Source organism: Phocoena phocoena, chromosome 19 (genome assembly GCF_963924675.1).
Source record: "Phocoena phocoena chromosome 19, mPhoPho1.1, whole genome shotgun sequence".
Lineage (NCBI taxonomy): Eukaryota > Metazoa > Chordata > Mammalia > Artiodactyla > Phocoenidae > Phocoena > Phocoena phocoena.
Genome location: NC_089237.1, coordinates 51,210,862 through 51,230,153, shown reverse-complemented (window position 1 = coordinate 51,230,153; position 19,292 = coordinate 51,210,862). Strand labels below are relative to the sequence as shown.

Here is a 19,292-nt window from a genome sequence, read left to right as displayed (position 1 = left end):
TGGGAACTACAGCACCAGAGAGATAGCTTGACCTCTGGTGGACAAAGCAACCATCTTGGCTGGTGATTGAGGTGGCCGACGTGGTGCCCAAAGGCAGCTCTGACCTAAAGGAAATGAGCTGGGAGGAAACTGAGGCAACACCCAATTGTGCACTAGTGGGCAGGAAGAGGTATCAGCTGGTCACTATGGAAAGACTGGCTGTTGCTAAGGACCACTGTCAGCTAGACCAGTCAGTAGGCCACCATTTTGGTCACTAAGAAGGGAGCTGTGTTGAGTTTGAAGGGAGTAGGAAATGGAGAATGTGATGAACAAGACAGCAATCCAGGTTACTGGGGACAACACGTGGGTTCTTGGGGTCATCCTGTTGAATAACAGAGATTATACTGGGATATGGAAAGGGAAGAACAAGACAAATTGAGCCTGCCATGGCAGATGGCAGCCACCTTAGCTGTCCTAAAAGCAGCACAGAGAACAAGGGAAGGGAGATCCTGGCACGTGACACTGAATACTAGGAAGAACCTCAGTCCACCCGATCTTCTTAGAGTAAGTTCCAGCTTCCTCCTGAAACGGGAAGTTCTTCCTGCCCGCCCTTCTCCACAGAGTAAGAACCATCCACCTCCCCCCACCCCCCAGACTAAGCCACTTCCGGTTCCAGCCAGACCACTTCCTATTTCAGAAGTGCTACTTCCTGTCCTGGATGAAGGCACTTCCAGTTCCTGCTGCACTGCTTCCACTTCCCAGGCCACTTCTGTCCAGGCCTGGTCACATCTTGTCTGGAGCAAGTCACTTCCTGTCCCAAGTGGCCCATTCAGCATCAGACCAAGTCCACATGTGTCCTGACTGGTTCATAGCTTGCTATTGGCCACTGGACAAAACGGGACACTTCTCATGGTAGCTGTCATGACCCAACCATCCCAAATCGCTGGAGTAAATATGTAGAGGCCTGGGGCAGGGCAGAGGAGGAGGCCTTGCTACCCATGCCCTGAGCTGGGGTGGAGTGCCAGAGCCTTCCCCATAAGGCCCCCATTTTTGGCAGACTGAGGGGAGTGGTTGGTAAGAGAAGTCAGAAGAGGGAGCTGAGGGGAGAAATGCTTTGATGCCCCCACCCTGGAGATGGGAGAGGTACAGGATAAGAAGCCAAGAGGGTAAATAAAAGGAGGTACAGGGAGGAGGATGCTAGGGAAGAGGAACAGACCTAGAGACAGAAGAGAGAGACAGAAAATAAGAGAGAGAGGAGAAAAGAAGAGAAAAACAGTGAGAGGCAGAAAGAGGTGCCAACCAAAAGACAGACTGTTCCCACCCCTAGCTCTCAGTGGGTGAGGGGGACAAGGATCCCTGGGTCACGGTTAGACGAAGAGGCTGAATCTTTGCCCCCTCCCCAGGGGAATAGGACCTAGGAACACAGAGACAGAGAGGGGCACACACAGCCAACCAGAGGGCAGGCGGTCGTTGGGTGGATGTCTTAGGGAATCCTAAAAGTGGAGAAGAGGCGAGAGCCAGGAGGAGCAAAGGAGCTGGAGGGGCAAAGGGGGCCAAGGAGATGCTAGAGGTGTCCCTCAAACCATGAATTAAACTGGAGGAGCACCCCACAAGGGGCTGGATCCAGGACAGCCAGGTCGGAGGAGCCCTCATACCTTGTAGTAGATGTTTGGAGGGCTCTGGGGGGGCCCATCCTGCACGATGTACACAGGATGCCCATAGTCACCACTCACCTTTTCATAGTGGGGACAAAAGGGGGGGTCTGCAGCCCCACCGCCCCGCAGAGCTATCCCTAGCTCCCCAGGCTCAGCCTCCCTAGGTCCCATCCCGCCTCCACCCCCCAGGCCCAGAGACCCTCCCCTCCCGAAGGAGCCAGGACCAGGGTGGCGACTCTCCGAAGGCTTGGCCCGCCGTCTCCGCCAACACATGGCACCCCCAGCCCCTGCCACGCCCAGCAAGAGCAGCGCCAGCCCCCCTGCTGCCCCGGCCACTGCAGGCATGCTGGGAGGGGGCAGGGGGCCTTCAGCACCCCGGGAGGTTGCATTGCTGGTGGGGTCACCTGGCAGGGAAGGGGTGAAGGAGGAAAGAGGGGGTGGGGCTGAAGGAGCCACCCGGGCATCTGGACACCCATCTTTGCGGGTCCCCATGGGTTTCCCCAGCAGTGCCCAGGCCCTTTGGGGACCCCACTTCCCCTCCCGTCCAAGCCCCACTCGGAATCCAGGTGTGTCCAGCCCTTCAGCTCCATGCCAAGGAGTCCTCCCCCCTTCTCTGACAGCACTGATTGAAGCACTGACTTGGCTAATTAGTTCTGATTGAGTCTTTTCCTCATTTGGCTTCCATTCCCCTCCCACCCTCCCATCCTCTCTTCTCCTCTTTCCTGTATCACTGCTCCCAAAACTGAAGAGGGAGGGAGGGAGAGGGTGAAGCTAGGGCAGCTGGGGTCCGAGAGCAGAGGAGGCTAGGGAAGACAGGAGGCTGGACCCCTGGTTCCTACCTGCTGTGTTCTCCTTCCCAGGCTCCAGGCTGTGGGCCACCCCTCGGTCTTTTTCCATGGGCATTTCAGACACAGGCTTTCGGGGAGCAGCCCCGCCTCGGGGACCTGGAGACGGGGAAGGGCCGAGAGAGGGGCTGAGACAGCAGCCCCCTGACCACGATGGTACTGCCCCTCGGCCCCTAGGAGGTGTGCCCCAGCCCCACTCACTTTGTCCCACTCGAAGAAGCACCTTCATGCCTCTAGTGAGGCACACACCTCCCTGCAAGCTCTCCAGGCCTTCCCGGGTTCCATCCGATGTGGCTGGGAGAGAAGAACCAGAGGGAGAAGTTGGCCCTCCAGAGTCTACACCTATTCTGTCTCCATGCCTGGCCCCAACACCACCCGAGGTGGCTCCAGTGGTCCCCTCCCTCATCTGCCCTCGATCCCAGGAGCACCTCCCCACTCGACCCTGCCCGCTGCCCAGCAGTACCAATTATGTAGTAATCGTGGTGTGAGCGGAACTCGTGGCCCCAGAGGTTAGGGCTATACTCCTGGAACTTGATGGTGAAGCGGAGATCCAGATCTGGCCGGTCACAAGTGAGAAGGAGGTTTGGGGCAGGGGGTGCCTCACAGCGCCGGCCCTGGGCACCCCCTACCAGATACAGCTTGTAGAACTCGTAATTAGGAGAGGAGTGGGGGCCAGGAGGCCGGGCCCGGGGGCAGAGCAGGTCTAGCCGGTCCCCGATCTGAGGGTAGAGCACGTAACCACCCTCTGCCTGGAACCTATGGGGAGGAGGGCAAGGTGGATAAGGACGAGAGGTGTCAGAGGTCTGGTCCCCAGAGCTTTGCCTCCCTCACCCCACATCCCTGCAGGACAGCCTTTGTCTGAGTGGAGAGTCTGTTCTGACAGAGCAGGCACTAAGGTCTCTGGAAGCTCACGGAAGCAGCAGGAAGCCAGGCTCAGAGGTCTCCTGCCCCTTGGTGTGCCCAAATGCACTCTTCAGCCCGCCCTCACCACATGCACACTGCCATCTCTCACTCCATCACCGGTCCTGTTGCCGTGGCAACAGGATGCCAGTTACTAAGGAGCTGGCCTCTCTGGAACCACACAGCCCACCCCTCCCGGGTGATTTCACTATTCCATGGCAGTCAACCATGGGGGCAGAGCCTCCCCTCCCACAGGCCACCCTGAATTTCAGTGATTTCAGGGCAAAGGGGGCGGGGTGGGGGAGGGGGTGTGGAGGGTGATCCAGACCAGTGTCCCAAGTACCCAGGCAATGTAACAGGAGACAAATGCCTGGTCTGGCAATGGCCCTAAATGGGGCTAATCGAAACAGCTGCCCCAGACATTTCCCTGCTCAGTACCCCACTTCCCCCAGGTCCCACACTTCTTAGGGAAAGTGCCCTATTGCTTTGGAATTGAAAGAGTTGACTTTCGACCCACAGCTGACACAAGTCCGCATCTCCCTCAGCCCCGGCAGCCACTGGCCCAGCACAGCCACTACTTGCCAACAGCTGCAGACAGGGTCTCAGAACTTGGTCACAGGGGACTGCTGCTTGGTATCTTCCCAGACTCCCAAATAACCCCCTCCCTCCCTGCCCCAACATCCCAAAGAGCTCCCAGAACACCCTAACTCCATTTTCTCAGCTCTATCAGGATAAGCCTAACTTACATCCTCACACTGCTCCTGATACTCCAACTGCATCTGGGAGTTGGTGGGTAGGAGACTGAGAGGGGAAAAGACATTTGAGATTAGACCCCAAGAGATATGGGAGGGAGGCCAGGACAGGAAATGTGAGGGAAGCTGTGAAGTAAAGAGAGGAAGAATAATTACCCTAGTTCTCCTTTAATGAGCATATAATATGTTCAAATACCTTACCTCTAATCTTCATAAAACCTGTAAGGATTGAGGATACAAACTCAGGAAGGTTAAGTGACTTGCCCAAGGCCACACAACAGAAAGCAGCAGAGCTAGGATTAAGACCTAGGATTTGATGAGCTCCAAAGCACACCCTCTTTGCATGGCCTCACACAGCCTCCCCAGGCAATTAGGAAGTTTTCAAAACACAAAACTCTTTTGCTAACAGGGAGTAGGATCTGCATGGAGGCAAGGGACCCAAATGACCTCCCAAGGGTTCTGTCCTACTCTGTGTGGCTTGAAGTTTCATCTGACCCCTGGCCTTTTTTCAGAGCAAAGCAAGCATGCCTCAGAACAGAGGGTCTGATGGAAGAGTTTGCAGCAAAGATGGGGGAGGGGGCAACGGAGTCCTCAGGACTCCAGATGCAAGAGGGAAAGTGGGGGCTTTAGGGGGCTCCAGGCTTCTTCCAGAAAGAGATCTCCAAGCCAGGAAGGCAGGAAAATCTTCTGGTTGGGAAATTGTTCCACCAAGGACTCACAGACCCTCTGGCTCTGGGCAAGAGTTAGGAGACGGATGTGTGAAGAAGGGTCAAAAAGCCTTGGGGGAGTTGTCCCCAGTGCCCCCAGACTGAGAGCCCTTCCCTCCCATTTCCACCACTGAGTCCCTTCTGGGGAGGGAGGCACCCTGCCCTTCCTCTCAGCACCTCAGCAGCACCTACTCAGCTGCTCTCCTGAGAGCTGACATTAACCAGGCTCCCTCTAAGCCCAGCCCCCGACACCACACAGGTCTCCCACAAACCCAAATAACCACTCCACTGTCCTCCCAGCTACCCATTATCTTTCAAATCCTTGCCCCTTGGGGGTCTCTCAAACTCCTGACACATGGTTGTCACCACCCGCATCCAGCTCTGTGCGTGGCCCGAGAGTCTGGCTCCCAAGACCACCTCTGTCTGGTTGCCCATCAGCTCACATCCGATCACCAGCACCCTCCCTCCGCCTCCTCCCAGCTCCGAGAACCCAGCCCCCAAAGTCCCTAAGGCTTCCAGACTCCCTGCCCACAGGGTGTGGGGTATCCCCACCCCCGGGCCGCTCACCTCTTATTCGCCGAATTCCAGTAGACGGGCTCCAGGCTGAGCCCAGACACCAGCCCCAAAAAACCGAGCAGCAGCAGGGCCCCGACTCGCACGCCCCCCGGCCCAGAATGGGGGGCCCCCATGACCCCGCCAAGGCCTGGGGGGCGGGGCACCAACTCCCCCAAAGTCGCTCACCCCCTGGGGTGACTGCCTTGGCCGCCCGGGCTATTCTGCCCCGGCCACCCGGGTGGCTGATGCCCCCCGCTCCCACGCGGACCCGCTTCCTGCTCCACCCGCGTCCCCTCTCCGGAGCGCTCCGCCCGCAGAAGCCCTTCCAGGGGCCGTCTGCAGGCGCCCTGCGCCCCCGGCCCACGCGCCGGCACCCCGGTATTTATGAGCGGGCCTAAGTGGGGGACTGGGGGAGCCGGGGACCGGGCGGGGGCGGCATGGGGCGCCGGGCTAGGGAGCGGGGAAAGGGGCGCCGAGCCGGAGCCCCAGCCTCGCCGGGATTGAGGGCAGCGGGCTAAGGGAGGAAACCAACCAGTCCTGAGCCCAGGAGGGGGGAGTTAAAGGAGAGGCGGGGAGGGGGAGAGGATGGCGGAGAGAAAAACCGGAGCTGGAGCCCTAGTCGGAGCGGGCGATCATGCAGCCCACGCCCCCCACACCTCCCTCACCTCGCGCACCTCCCAGCCCTCACCCCGCCGCCCCGCCTCACTCCCCCGCGCGGTCTCTCACGCCCCCTTTGTCTCTGCAACTCTCCGGCTCTGGCTTAGTTTCTGCCCACCTCCCCTCCTGCCCTCGGATCGCCCGAGCGGTTGGAATCTTCCGCTCCCTCAAATCCAGAAAGGCTCTCGCCCTCTCCACCCCGAGGAACCCAGCCCCTTTCGCTCCCGCAGCCCCCTCCTCCCCCATCCCAAAACAACACCGCTGCTCCGGGGAGGTCTGAAGAGAATAATAATAACCTTGAAGGCTCTGCACTTTACAAAGTGGGCTGAGTTGACCTTCTCGACTACCTGTGTGAAGTGGGAGGGGCAGAGCTTAAGGATCCCCGTGGCAGTGATGAAGAAACTGAGGCTCAGAGAGGCCCCGTGACTTGCCCAAGGTCACACGAGGAATCTGGGATAAAGCCGAAACCAGACCCAGGCTGCCGAACTCCCACTCCTGGGGTCTCTTTTGTCACAGCCTCCTAGACCCTCTACTGCTATCTGGAGGTTGACGAAAGGCAAGAGATTCGGGGGTAAACTTGGGCCCTTCTTAGATGGTTGTGGGGAGAAATGGGGCCGGGAGATACGGAGAACCTACAACCCAAAACCCGCATGCAGCCGGAAGGGCTGTTTCCAATTATCCTGGGGGAAGGGAGGAGGATTTGCCTTTTTGGGTGTAAGAACCCTGGCTTTCAGCACCTCTGGGCAGAGGTGACATTCCTCTCCCCTCTCTAGTCGTCACAGGCCTCCAGTCCCTTCCCTTAGGCTGTGAGGTCCAGAATCAAATCCTCTGCTGACAGTATCTCTTCAGAGACCCCCTTCTCAGTGTGTGGCAAGGTGGGGGGAGGGGGGAGCCACTGCTTGAAATAACATACCCCCCAAAAAGACAGAGCTGATAAATGAAGAAACCAGACCAGCGACAGCTACTGAATGACTCTCGCCCTTGTCCTGCATCTAACGGGAATACAGAATGTGACATCTGTGTTTTTCGGCACCTTTACTCTTTCATGTGTGCCCTTGACTCTGGCTACTCAGTCACCTGCCTCCTGGGGGAGTCCGGGGGAGGGGGGGAGGCGGTCCTCCTGCTCCCCTTCCCCCAGAGCTGACTAATGGTCCCTCTGCTGCTGGATGATGGTAAATAGTGTTGAGCAGGAGTGAGCGGGTGTCTTGTCTGTCACCATCTGCACAGTCTCACACAGTCACACGCAACAGTCTGACACACAGCTCCTGCCACTCCTGCTCAGCCACACTCACCCTGACCCCTGCTGCCCCCACCTTGGGAGTGAGATTTCAAACAGGTTCCCCCCTTCAGTTTACCAAGTTGCCCAGCAACCAGCCAGTCAATGGCATGAAGCCCCACCCCCCACTTACTTGACTTCACACCAAGCTCAGCAGCCCCATTGGTTCCTGCCTAGTCCCACCTCTCAAGCCTGGTTTCAGGAACAATATGCCAGTCCCCAGTGCTGCTGGACCAGGGAGCCCGCTGGTACCCCTCCCGGCCCCATCTCCATCATCTGCCTCCCCAAAGAGACACAAAGGCTCTAATATCATATAAAACCTTTTTATATAAACTCACGCCCACCTCCCTCTGTCCCTCCCTGTCCCTTCTCGTCCTGGTGAGCATCAGGGACACTGGTATCCGGGCCACCCCCACACCACCAGAGCTGAAGCTGACATTCAAGGTGGACGTGGCGCATGGAGAGCAGGGGAAGGTCCACCTCCTCCTCCCCCTCGTCCCCACTCTCCGTGGGCTCCGGAAACACACGCTGACCGGAGCCAGTGGCCAGCAGAGGCAGACTAGGGTGCAGGCTGTAGGGAGAGATGGGCGGCGCCAGTCAGCACCATGAGCCAGGATGCTTGCTCCCTCAGGGATTTACCTTTCTCCCCAACCCAAGCCCCCAGATCTGCAGAATTAACTTATGACCTCACTCCATTGGTGCAGTCCTTCTGGGGCAGGAAGCTCAGCACTGGCTCCGGCCTCCCCTCATGCCCAGCCGCACCGGTGTCCCACACGGAGACAGCCCCGCTCGTGCTGCCGCTCACTAGGAACTGCCCGCTCCTGGGGAAGAGAGGAGAGGCTTGCTGGCATGCAGTCATCACCGGGGGCAGGAACCCTTCACGGTCAGGGGCCGGGACCCTACAGGTGGGCTCTGGCATCCCTGGGGCATCAAGACCCTGGGCAGGAAGGACCCACAGTCACTCACGGGTCCAGATCAAAGTAGATGCGCTGATTGGTGGTCACTTCACGACTCAGGGACCACAGTGGACGTCCAGGCTGCCGGAGATCCCAGCACAGAAGCTCAGCATCCTAAGGACAAAGAACAGGAGCCTAGAATCGTTTCCACCCTCCACTCCCCCACTCCCAACACATGCCTGCTTCCCTCCAGTTTTATAAGCACTCCTTTAGCTGGGTTGATTTTTTTTTTCCCATGCCCATCTCCCAACACAGCACAGACTACATCCCCACTCCTGCCTTTTACCCCCCGCTTTGGGATCTCAGAACATGATCCCTACCTTACGGGCTCCTGAAAAGAAGCGATTCCCATCGGGGTGGAAACAGAGGTGGGTGATGCCCCCTCGGTGCCCTCCCAGCAAGGCAAGAGGGGAGCCATCATCCCAGGTGTACAGACCCAGGGAGCGCCCGTAGGAGCCACAGGCGTAGAGGGGCTGGGTTGGACTGAAGGCTATGCAGGAGATGATGCCGCTCTGGCCCTGCTTTTTTGCTAGAAAGGGAAGGAACAAAGTCGGGGAGAGGGCAAGAGCACCTGGCATTAACCACGCTAATCAGAGGTGCACCTCTGTCTCCCGTCCCAGAGCCCATGTGCTGGACTCAGTGCCTCCCCCACCCCGTTCGTTTTAAGCAGGATGAAGACTTCTGATGCTCCCTAGATCCTTCTATCCCCTGCAAAGGACCTAAAGGCCCAAGCCCCACTTCTTCCCTCTCAAACCTGTTTTTCCTTGAAGGGCTGGAAAGCAGAAGGCTTATAGAAAAAGGGAATCAGCTTTACCTCCAGTTTCCTGGAGATACCAAGATTTTGGAGATGAAAAGGTACAGGGCACGGGGCTCAAAAGCGAACCAGCTCTTTACCCAGAGGTAAAGTTTTGTCCCCTCCCTGAGTCTGTTTTCTTCCCTGTGCACTGGGCCCAACCTGCCCCACAGGTCTGTACTGAGGATGATGTGACCCCCGCCTCAACCCTGCATGTGACCCCCTGGCTCACACAAGGCCCTTCTGCACGTGGCTGGGCCCTTTTCTCTCCTCCTCCCTCAGAGGCGTGGACTGCTTACCAAACGTGGCTCGGACCTCACAGTCGCGGCCGGGCCGGGACGTGGAGAAGATACGCACGGTCCGGTTGAAGCCACAGAAGAGCTGGGAGCCATCCGGGGAGAAGCAGAGCGAGTGGGCTGCCGTCAGCTCATCCTGGGGGTGGGAAAGGGCTGGAAATAGGCCTAGCAAAGAGCCTCAGCCGTTCTCAAGGAAGGAGAGCTGGGCCAGGACGAGCCCTAGGACTGGGCGGGGAGGTCCCTACCAGGTGGTTGTAGGAGCGAAAGGAAGCCCGGAGCTCTCCAGTGAAGGCATCCCAGATGTGAATCGGGTTCTCCCGGCTGCTGCTGGCCACGCTGAGAGAGACACGGACACTGAGGCCCCAGTGCTGTCAAAGGAAGGGGAGGAAGCCAACTGACCGGCCCTCTCAGCTCACATCTGAAGGGCACAGCAAGCTTTCCTCCTCCCGAGACCCCTGACTCTCAGTGGAGGGTCCCCTTGAAATGGGGGCGGTGGGGAGGGGAGGCAAAAGACATCACTTACTAGGAGGTGTCTGGTTGGGCTGAAGACATCAGAGAATACCAGCAGTAATCATAGATGGTGTCGCCTTCCACCATTCGAAGGACGGGAGCCTGGACAGAGATGCGGGGATGCCTGGGTCACTGGCGGGAAAAGGAGGCCCACTCGGAAATCTAGCAGTTTTATGGCAGAGGGAGATGCTCTGTGGGCACTTAACCAGGTAGGAGAAGGCAGACGGGGTAAATATGAAGAACACGATCTTGATCTCAAAGATTAAGGTTTAGCTCAGACTTTAACATCAGACTTGGGCCACCAAAAGCCATGCAGATTTACCCTTTTGCTTTTTCAACACTTAGAGAGCAAGAAACAAGTAATATCCCAACCCAGAAACAAAGAACCAACCAATGATACAAATATCTACCGAGTGCCTACCAGGCACCATTTGATCCTCTAAAAAAACTTACTGAACAGTTCAAACAAGCAAAGAAGTATTAAAACAAAGCCAAACAAACCCTGTGAGTCTTCCTCGTAGCTTACGAAGCAAAATGTTTTACCAAACGGTTAAAACCTCTTCCCAGTGAAACCCTCCCTCAGACGTAAACACCATCCTGAATTTATCACTCTCGTGTATTTCTTCAGGAATACATTCAGACAGAGAAAAAAACAATATATACCATGGTCTTGCGTGCTGTTAAACTTAATATGAATGGTAGCAAGCTGCATGCATCCCACCGCGATTGTGAGATTACGGTGACACACTGAGCTCAAATTCATGCATCTTCCCTGCTGTACAGCGCTCCACTCACCCATCCCTCTCCACTGACAGTCACTGGTGTTTTCCCAATTTCTGGCTAGTGTGCTGTAACATTCTGGTACCCGTGTGGGAGGGTTTCTCTGCAGTTTCTGCTAAAGAGGGAATCACTGGGGCTCTACAGTCTGCACTCTGCCAGCTCTACTAGATCATGTCACGTTTTTCCCAAAGTGCTCATCCAGATTTACTCTCCCCCCAGCAGCGTGTACGAGCGCCTGTTGCTCTGAATCCCCTTGGTGCTGTCAGACTTTCAAATTTTTCTCAATTTGAAGGCTGTGAAATGGTATTTCATTACAATATAAACTGGCGTTTCTCAATGTCTAACCAGGAAAGTTAGACATTTTTGTGTTTAAGGGCACCTTCTCCTAGTTTTTGCTCAGTTTTCTCCTAGGTTGTTGCTTTTTTCTCACTGACTTGAAGGAAATCTTTACATCAGTTGGATACCATTCCTTTGGTGGGGTGATGTCACCCCTTTGGCCCTCGGGTGATGTCACCCAGCCGTGAATGCAGGGTCCACTTCTCCACCCTGAACCCTTGCATCCGACTGTCTGGTGGAAAGCTCCACTGGGGCATCCCACGGGGTCCTCAAACTCAGTTTCTCTGGAACAGACCCAGCCTCTGCAGCCTGTGAACCTGCTGCTCCTCCTGGGCTCCCCACCCAGTTCTCAAGCCTGAAATGTGAGCACCTTGACTACTACTACCCTTCACTCCCTTTCCTCTCCTGGTCCAACCCAAGGCCAGAGCTTGCCAATTGCACCTCCTAGGTTCGCCTGAACCTGTCCCCTTGCCTTCAATCCCACGTGAAGCCACTGCCTTCTTGCTAGCATTTCTACACGTTCCCCCAGCCTCCCTGCACCCCACACTCCAATCTGCCCCTCCATTCTCCACCCTGCAGCCACACTGAGGCCCCTGGAATCCTGTACAGCGTCACTCTCCTGCTTAAAACATTGCAATGCCTCCCCAAAACCCTCGGTATAAAACCCAATCTCCTATGAAGCCTTCCCTTACCAGGCGTCTACGCCATACCCACCTTTCCAGGCTCATCCCTCATCCCTGTATTCACTCCTGTAATAGCTCCACGTCCCATTACCCTGACTCTCAGTCCCTAGAAGGTGCCAACTCCCTACACTCCCGAGCTGCGCACTTTCACGCACACTCGCCTCCAAGTCTGGAATAGTCTTCCTTCACTTCCCCCAGAGACTCTTGCTGGTTGAATCCTAATCATCCTCTGGGTCTCTTAGACACTTCCTCCACTGGGAAGCCTCCCCAACCCCTCGAGCTGAGCCAGGTGCCCTGCTCCACGTTCCAAAGCCCTCTGTGCCCTCCACGCCACAGCGTACCCATCTGAGAAGGCAGGAACCATGTCTGTCTTGCTCACCACTGTTTCCCCAACACCTAGTGTACAATCAGCAGTCAAATGTTTTAATGGGAAAATGGAAACAGAAGACCATTCCAATAACATAAGCCCAAAATAATAACACCTTGAATTAAAACAGAGGCAGTCAAGTGAAGTGGATAGATTAGGAAGATCACAAGAACCTGATGGGATTTGGTAATTAACTGGACATGGGGGTTAGGGAAATGGAAGATTAAAGGAGGAGACCCTGGCTTCTGGTTTGGATACCTGAGGTCACCAAGATGGTAGAAAGACTTGGGGTGCACAGGAAGGCTATGAGATGCCAATGTCCTCGGTGAGTTAGGGAGAATCAGACAGCATAAGCGTCAAAGGAAAAGTTTTTACAAAGTGAAAGAGCAATTGTCTGGATATAGCATTTAGGAATGAGGACACTCCCTCTCCAACCTGAGATATGTAGGGCACAGAGGATGCACAGTCTCTCCCAGAGAGGGTACAGGAAAGGGAAAGCCTCAGGCAAGAGCCACAGGGTACAGAGAGTACTCAGGGAAGAAGTGGAGAGTTAGAAACAGGAGTTCCAGAAAGCTCTGTGAAAAGGTGGAGAAGAGAGGGGAGGAATTGGGAAAATATGGTGGGAAGAAGCAGTACACAGATGTACGCAAATACCCCAAAATATCCTACCCCAATTTCCCCACCTATACAAATGTTGTCTATTTCCATACTAAACTTGCAGACGTTAAAAATGAAAATGCCTAATGAGTATTTAGGTATTTAGGCTATGATAGAATTGGTAGGTACACTCATATTGCCAACAGCAATAATAATAATAATAAAAAGAATAAGCAGCACAAAGAGCTTTCAAAAACAAATTGACTCTCTGTATCACAAGACTTAAAAAAGAGATATTGATTCTCTCTGACCTAGGGTGTTTCTTACTTGTAAAATTTCTCTGATTCTTTGAAGAATCTCCACCAAAACACATGGAGATGTTCACTGAAAAATAATTTATGATATAAAAATTCTGGAAACAACCCAAAAGTCCAAAACAGGTGAACAGGTAAGAAAACTATCATAGGCAGTCAGTGAAATACCATACACCATTAAGCATAACTATGAACACTGGAACACCGTGAAAAACATTTACGATGTGATTGTTAAAAGAAAAAACAGTGTACAAAACCATCTACCAAAGAGTTACAACCACACAGAGAGCTCCGGTACCTGGACAGAGCTTAGAAAGAATGTAGAAAAACTTAGAGGGCTGAATCTTGTAGAGTGGTAGGTAACAATGACTTTTTTCCCTTTTATTTTCAGCCATACCACGCGGCCTGTGGGATCTTAGCTCCCTCACCAGGGACTGAACCTGGGCCCTCGGCAATGAAAGCACCGATCCCTAACCACTGGACCGCCAGGGAATTCCCACCTTTTCCCCTTTTTAACATTCTCATTTCTCTCAAGTGAATGTGTACAATAAATATTCGACCTCTCACATTTCCAGTCTCCTCTAACTACCCCTACTCCTGAACTCTTTCAGGCTGGCTGTGCCACGCCCACCCAGCCCTGGTTTCTGGACACCACCGGTTTCTGTTCCAGGAACCAGGGCTAGGAGTGCCTTACAGCTTGCACACAGAATTCACACGTCTGCAGCCTCTGATCTCACAGAGATGCAGGTTAGGCAGGCGTTCAGGACCGTCCCCGGAATGCACCCTTCTTTCACCATCAAGGCCCGGCACTCCCACGAACCTCGGGCACCAAAGAAGTCCCAGGCTTCCGGGCCACCTGGTCTCACCACCACCTGCTCGCTGCTCAACACACTCCCTGATCGGCCCCAATCCCACACTCCTCCCTGCGCCCCAAATCCTTACCCCTTGGCCTCTGAAATTCCCACTCTAGAATTTTCAACCTCCCTTATTTTGCATCTTCTCGGAATGCCCTGTCCACCCACCTGGACCTGCCCAACGCTGTGGCTTTCTCAGGCTGAAATGTCTTTCATTCTCACTCCCCTCCTCAGTACAAACATCAAGGTCATTTCCAAATCTTTTCACCTCTCCAGACTCTACCTCCTCTGCAGTTCCTGCCATCACATTAGCTCCCTGTTTTTGTTTCCCTCCCTCATTCACTGAGACTTTTATCTCCTGGTTCAGTCTCTCGCTCCCCACAAATACTGTTACTCTCGGTGACATGCACTTCCACCAGGACTTTGAGCTTGCAGTTCTTTCTGCCCAGCATATTCTTCCCCAAAATATCACGCTGGTTCACTCCCTGACTCCCTCAGATCTCTGCTCAAATGTCACCTGAATAGTGAAGGCTTCTCCGACCGCCCTTTTTATTTTTATTTTTGGCTGCACCGCACGGTTTGCAGGATCTTAGTTCCCAGACCAGGGATTGAACCCGGGGCCATGGCAGTGAAAGCACCAAATCCTAACCACTGGACTGCCAGGGAATGCCCCCAACCTCCCTTTTTAAAATTGCAATGAATTCCCCCAGTCCTCCTCTCTGCTTTATCGTTCTCCATGGTACTTGTCAGATATATATTTCACTGTGTTATTTCTTTATTGCCTGTTTCTCACACTAGAATAGAAGCTTCACAAAGACACAGACTTTTGTCTGTTTTGTTCCTGACTGACCCCTAGCAGCTAAAAACAAGCCTGGCGCATAGAATGCGCTCAATGAAAACTTGTTGAATGAATGAATCAATGAAAGAATGAATAAAAACACCCAACACCCTGGCCTCTGCCATTCCTTGACTTCCTTAGCACCCACGGCCGTGGCCCTCACTCTACACCAGGGGCCCACTCCCAGTCAAGTCATCACTACAATCTCTGACCACCATCTCCAACCCACCCAGCTCCCTTGCTCTGCCATTTCCACCACAATTGTTCAGCTTCATCAGAAACCCATTCACAATCCATTTTCTTACCCACTTTACACTCTGGTCAAGCACAACAGGTGTACCCCTGCAGACACTCTCGAAACACCCCTTGTCTTTCTCTCCTGGCAAACCCCAGCCAGACCTCCTATTCCTTCTAGTCCATGCTTGCATCCAACTAACACCAAGGACTACTAGCATGTACTGAACACTGACTACATGCCAGGCAATACTTTAAGCACTTTACCCTAATTCTTTTTTTTTTTTTGGCTGTGCCACACAGCGTGCAGGATCTTAGTTCCCCCACCAGGGACCCAACCCGTGCCTCATGCAGTGGAAGCATGGAATCTGAAACAATGGACCGCCAGGGAAGTCCTACCCTAATTCTTTTAATCCTCGCCACAACTCTATGAAGTGGGTGCTATTATTATCATCCTCATTTTACAAACAAAGAAACTACAGTCAACTTACTGGGGAAAGATGCACAACCACGCTAACTGGTCTCACTTTACATGGTTGACAACAAATTTCTAGCGGGCACTGAGCAAAGAATAGCAATGCTACTCTACACCAAGCATTCCTTGGTGGTTTTGATTTTCTTCTCCCCAGGACCGATCATCTCACACCTTCTGCTCTCCCCCCACAACCGTCTGCTTTCAGCTGATAACATCCCCTTTATGCTACACTGAGAAGCCAAGAGACAGAGACACCCAAGTCTTCCCACGACCAAACAGCTGCCTCTGAACACATCCTCTGCCTTTCTTCCCACGGCAAGGAAGGGTTCTGCGCCTGTCAGTCTAGTCCTTCAATGTGCTCTGGATCCTGTCTTCACCCAGCCACGCAGGGACTTCGTCACCATCCCCGACAACAGCAGCAATTCCTCCCTCTCTTGCGGGGTAATTCTGACCTCACAGAAGCATCTTGTTCACCTTTCTTTAGCCCCACATTCCCTCCGGTCACCATTCCATTTCTCAGCTCCCCTTCACAGGAAAACACTTCCAAAGAATTCTCTCTTCCTCCTACCCTAATTACCTTCTACCTCCAGCACTTCTCTGAAAGTGCTCTCGTCAAGGTCACTATGTCTTCTTGGGTCATTCTCTAAATTTGCCCTCACTCTCAACAGCATGAGACATGACTCTTTGCCTCCACTTTTATAATTTCTCCTGCACCCACCTCCATGTGCTGCAGTGTTCCAGGCTCTGCTTGAGCCTTCTTCTTCATCTACACTCTCTCTTGAGATTGACTTCGTTCTCAAGACACAAGATACCATCGACATGCTCTCCCGCTTCCAAAGTATATCCCTAGCGCCCTTCGCAAAGTCTCTCCTTAGCTTTACATTTCACACTTAAAGTATCTAAAAGCCCAGATTTCCCTGGTGGCGCAGTGGTTAAGAATCCGCCTGCCAGTGCAGGAGACACGGGTTTGAGCCCTGGTCTGGGAAGATTCCACATGCCGCGGAGCAACTAAGCCCGTGAGCCAAAACTACTGAGCCTGAGCTCTAGAGCCCACGAGCCACAACTACTGAGCCCACTTGCCACAACTACTGAAGCCTGTGTGTCTACAGCCTGTGCTCCGCAACAAGAGAAGCCACCACAATGAAGAGTAGCCCTCGCTCACCACAACTAGAGAAAAGCCCATGCACAGCAACGAAGACCCAACACAGCCAAAAATAAATAAATAAATAAATATATTTATAATAAATAAAGTTATTTTTTAAAAATAAAAAAAATAAAGTACCTAAAAACGCTTGACTTCTGTCCCAATACCTCTTCATATCCTCTGAGTAAACTGTACCCCCATCCACCCAATTGACTTCCAAGTCCTGTGAAATATACTTCAAATCCACCCACATCTATCTCGCCTGATATCACCCTAGCACAAGCCAACATCATTTCTCGCCTGGACCGTGATAAATGCCTCCTAATGAGTCTCCACTCTTGCCCACTCACAATCTATTCTCTAGCCATTATTTTGTTCTCTTCTAAAATCTCTCCCACGGCTTCCCCCAAAATACTCCAAATGCCCTACCCACAAGATCTGACAAGATGTGGCTGCTAGCCACCTCTCCACCCTCAACAGGCTTTCCCCCTCACTGGCCTTGGTCCAGGCACACTGGCTTTCTTTCTGTTCCTTGAACACACAAAGCTCTTCCCCAGCTCTGGGTCTTTGTAGCATCTTTGCCTCTTCTGGAACGCTCTTTCTACAGCTCTTCACAGGACTGATCTCATCATCCTTTAGGTCTCAGCTCAAATGTCTCTTTTTCAGAGAGTCCCTCCCTGACCGACCGTTTTATCTAAAGCGGCATCCTCTAGTTAGTCTCTCCTCATTCTGTTGATTTCCTTCGTAGCATTTATTATAATCTGTAATGAACTTGATTATTTATTGGACTACGTTTGTTGTCTATGTCCCATACAAGAAAGCAAAGCAGCTCTTCATCTGTCACATTCATTACTTTATCCCAACACCAAACACAGTAAGTGACACACTGGTAGTCATTCAATAAATACCTATAAGTCAATTAAAAACCACCGTGAGGGGAAAAAAAAAAAAAAAAACCACCGTGAGAAATCCACTAGTCTTTTATAGAAAACACATATTCTTAACTAAAGAAGGACAAAAACCTCTTTAAATGACGTCAGAATTCAGGGTAGAAAATGCTACCTGTGGAACCTCATGGTGAAATGTCCTGCCTGTGAACAGGAAACATGTGGACTGTACTTTCTCCATCTACAGGAAGGAATTAAATGCGCAGTGTCTGATGAAGGGGCAGAGTTAGCCCCTACCCTTACCATTTCTGCATATTCCAGCTGCTCCCCCTCATTGTACAGCTCTGGGGGCAGGTTGTAAATCCTCAAGATGTTATCAGCACTATTGGTCAAGATGCAGGAACCATCAGGGGCCCTAGGAGTAGGAAAGAGTTAGAAAGCTGGACAGACCTGTATTTTCCACGTGTAGGACTAGGGCTGAGCTGACCTCTGGTATAGGTAAGCACCCCCAAGACCTTCAGGAAGTAGAAGACACACAATCACAAATGAAATTTTTTTTTTTTTTTTTTTGTGGTACGGGGGCCTCTCACTGTTGTGGCCTCTCCCGTTGCAAAGCACAGGCTTCGGACGCGCAGGCTCAGCGGCCATGGCTCACGGGCCCAGCCGCTCCGCGGCATGTGGGATCTTCCCGGACCAGGGCACGAACCCGTGTTCCCTGCATCGGCAGGCGGACTCTCAACCACTGCGCCACCAGGGAAGCCCACAAATGAAATTCAAACTCAATCCAGAGGAATTCTTACTCCTTCTCCCACCATGGTGGATCCTTCTCCCAGATAACTGGGGTATTTTAAGGTGGAAATCCTGAGCGTGATTATCTCCCTGCCCCATTATGCTTACTTACCACTTACAGCCTTTCAAGAAGTTCTCAGGTTGGGTGCTGAACTCTGACCAGGAACCGCTGAGAAACCGAGGTACCTGGGAGAAGCTGTAGCTCCAGACGCTGGAAGGAAGATGGGGGAACAACAAACCTGGGTTCACCAAAGCAAAGTGGAAATGGGCCTGGAGAAGTGGGGCTGAGGACTGGCGGATAAGATATATCTCACACTTCCAATCTCCACAGATTCCTGAGCCACCTGCTATCACCACTTACGTGTATCCCTCATCCTCTGGAGCGGGTTCCTCAGACACACCTTCCACGTCTTCTCCGGGCCCCAACTCTGGCCTGTTCGTTTCTTCTGCAGGAAGGCTCACATTTTCAGAAAGTTCTTGCTCTTCGACTCGAGGGCTCAACCCACTAGGAATACCAAACCCTGTCTCCAGGGGAATGGAGAGAGAAGCTGGGTCCCCCTCCTCCAGCTCCTGGGACACAGCTGAGACAGCCATGGGATCTGGGGACACCCGGGGCGGATCATCGCCATCGGGTGTCGGTGGCATCAGTTCAGGGTCCGTATTTTTATCCATTGGGGAAGCCTGAGGAGAGAGAGGGGCTGGAGCTGGGGCCCGGTCTGAAGGAAAGCAGTCCGGAGCTAACAGTGGCGCCTCCGGTGTCTTCATACTGCGGAGGAAGCGCGGCACACATTGGCCGCAGCCAAGCAGTTCTCTTCCCGCCGGCTACCAGCTGCCGGGCCCGCGGAACGGCCAAGACCGCTTCAAAGTTCGCACGGATCGGGATGCAGAACTGGAGAAACCCACCAGTGCCTTCCTTCTTCCCCCGGGAGGGGGCAGAAGGCCAGGAGAACTGCGGAACAGCAACGTTAGAAAGCACGGCGCTCTTCAGCCTGCTCGGTCGCTACGAACCACCTCTTCTCGCGGGATTTGGGCACACCTTTCCATTGGACCTCCGCATCCCGGATCAGACTTCGCGGGCGACCCACGGAGGGACAGGGCAGGGACGTAACAGGT

At 53.5% G+C, this 19,292-nt stretch overlaps 2 protein-coding genes across 2 annotated transcripts; both read right to left on the bottom strand.

Annotated features, from left to right (window-relative positions):
- Positions 1–1,628: 1,628 nt before the first annotated feature.
- On the bottom strand, positions 1,629–5,527 carry EFNB3 (ephrin B3). Its single transcript, XM_065897149.1, has 5 exons — positions 5,406–5,527; positions 2,943–3,235; positions 2,681–2,773; positions 2,474–2,578; positions 1,629–2,038 (listed from the first exon to the last, which is right to left on the bottom strand). Exons 1-5 carry the CDS (start codon positions 5,525–5,527, stop codon positions 1,629–1,631), a joined length of 1,023 nt encoding a protein of 340 aa, XP_065753221.1.
- A 2,106-nt stretch (positions 5,528–7,633) lies between these two features.
- Positions 7,634–19,087, bottom strand: WRAP53 (WD repeat containing antisense to TP53). The gene is made up of 10 exons (XM_065897349.1): positions 18,541–19,087; positions 18,292–18,390; positions 17,694–17,805; positions 9,895–9,983; positions 9,617–9,707; positions 9,375–9,507; positions 8,603–8,811; positions 8,293–8,396; positions 8,013–8,147; positions 7,634–7,897 (listed from the first exon to the last, which is right to left on the bottom strand). Exons 1-10 carry the CDS (start codon positions 18,942–18,944, stop codon positions 7,651–7,653), a joined length of 1,623 nt encoding a protein of 540 aa, XP_065753421.1. The 5' UTR covers positions 18,945–19,087; the 3' UTR covers positions 7,634–7,650.
- Positions 19,088–19,292: the final 205 nt, after the last annotated feature.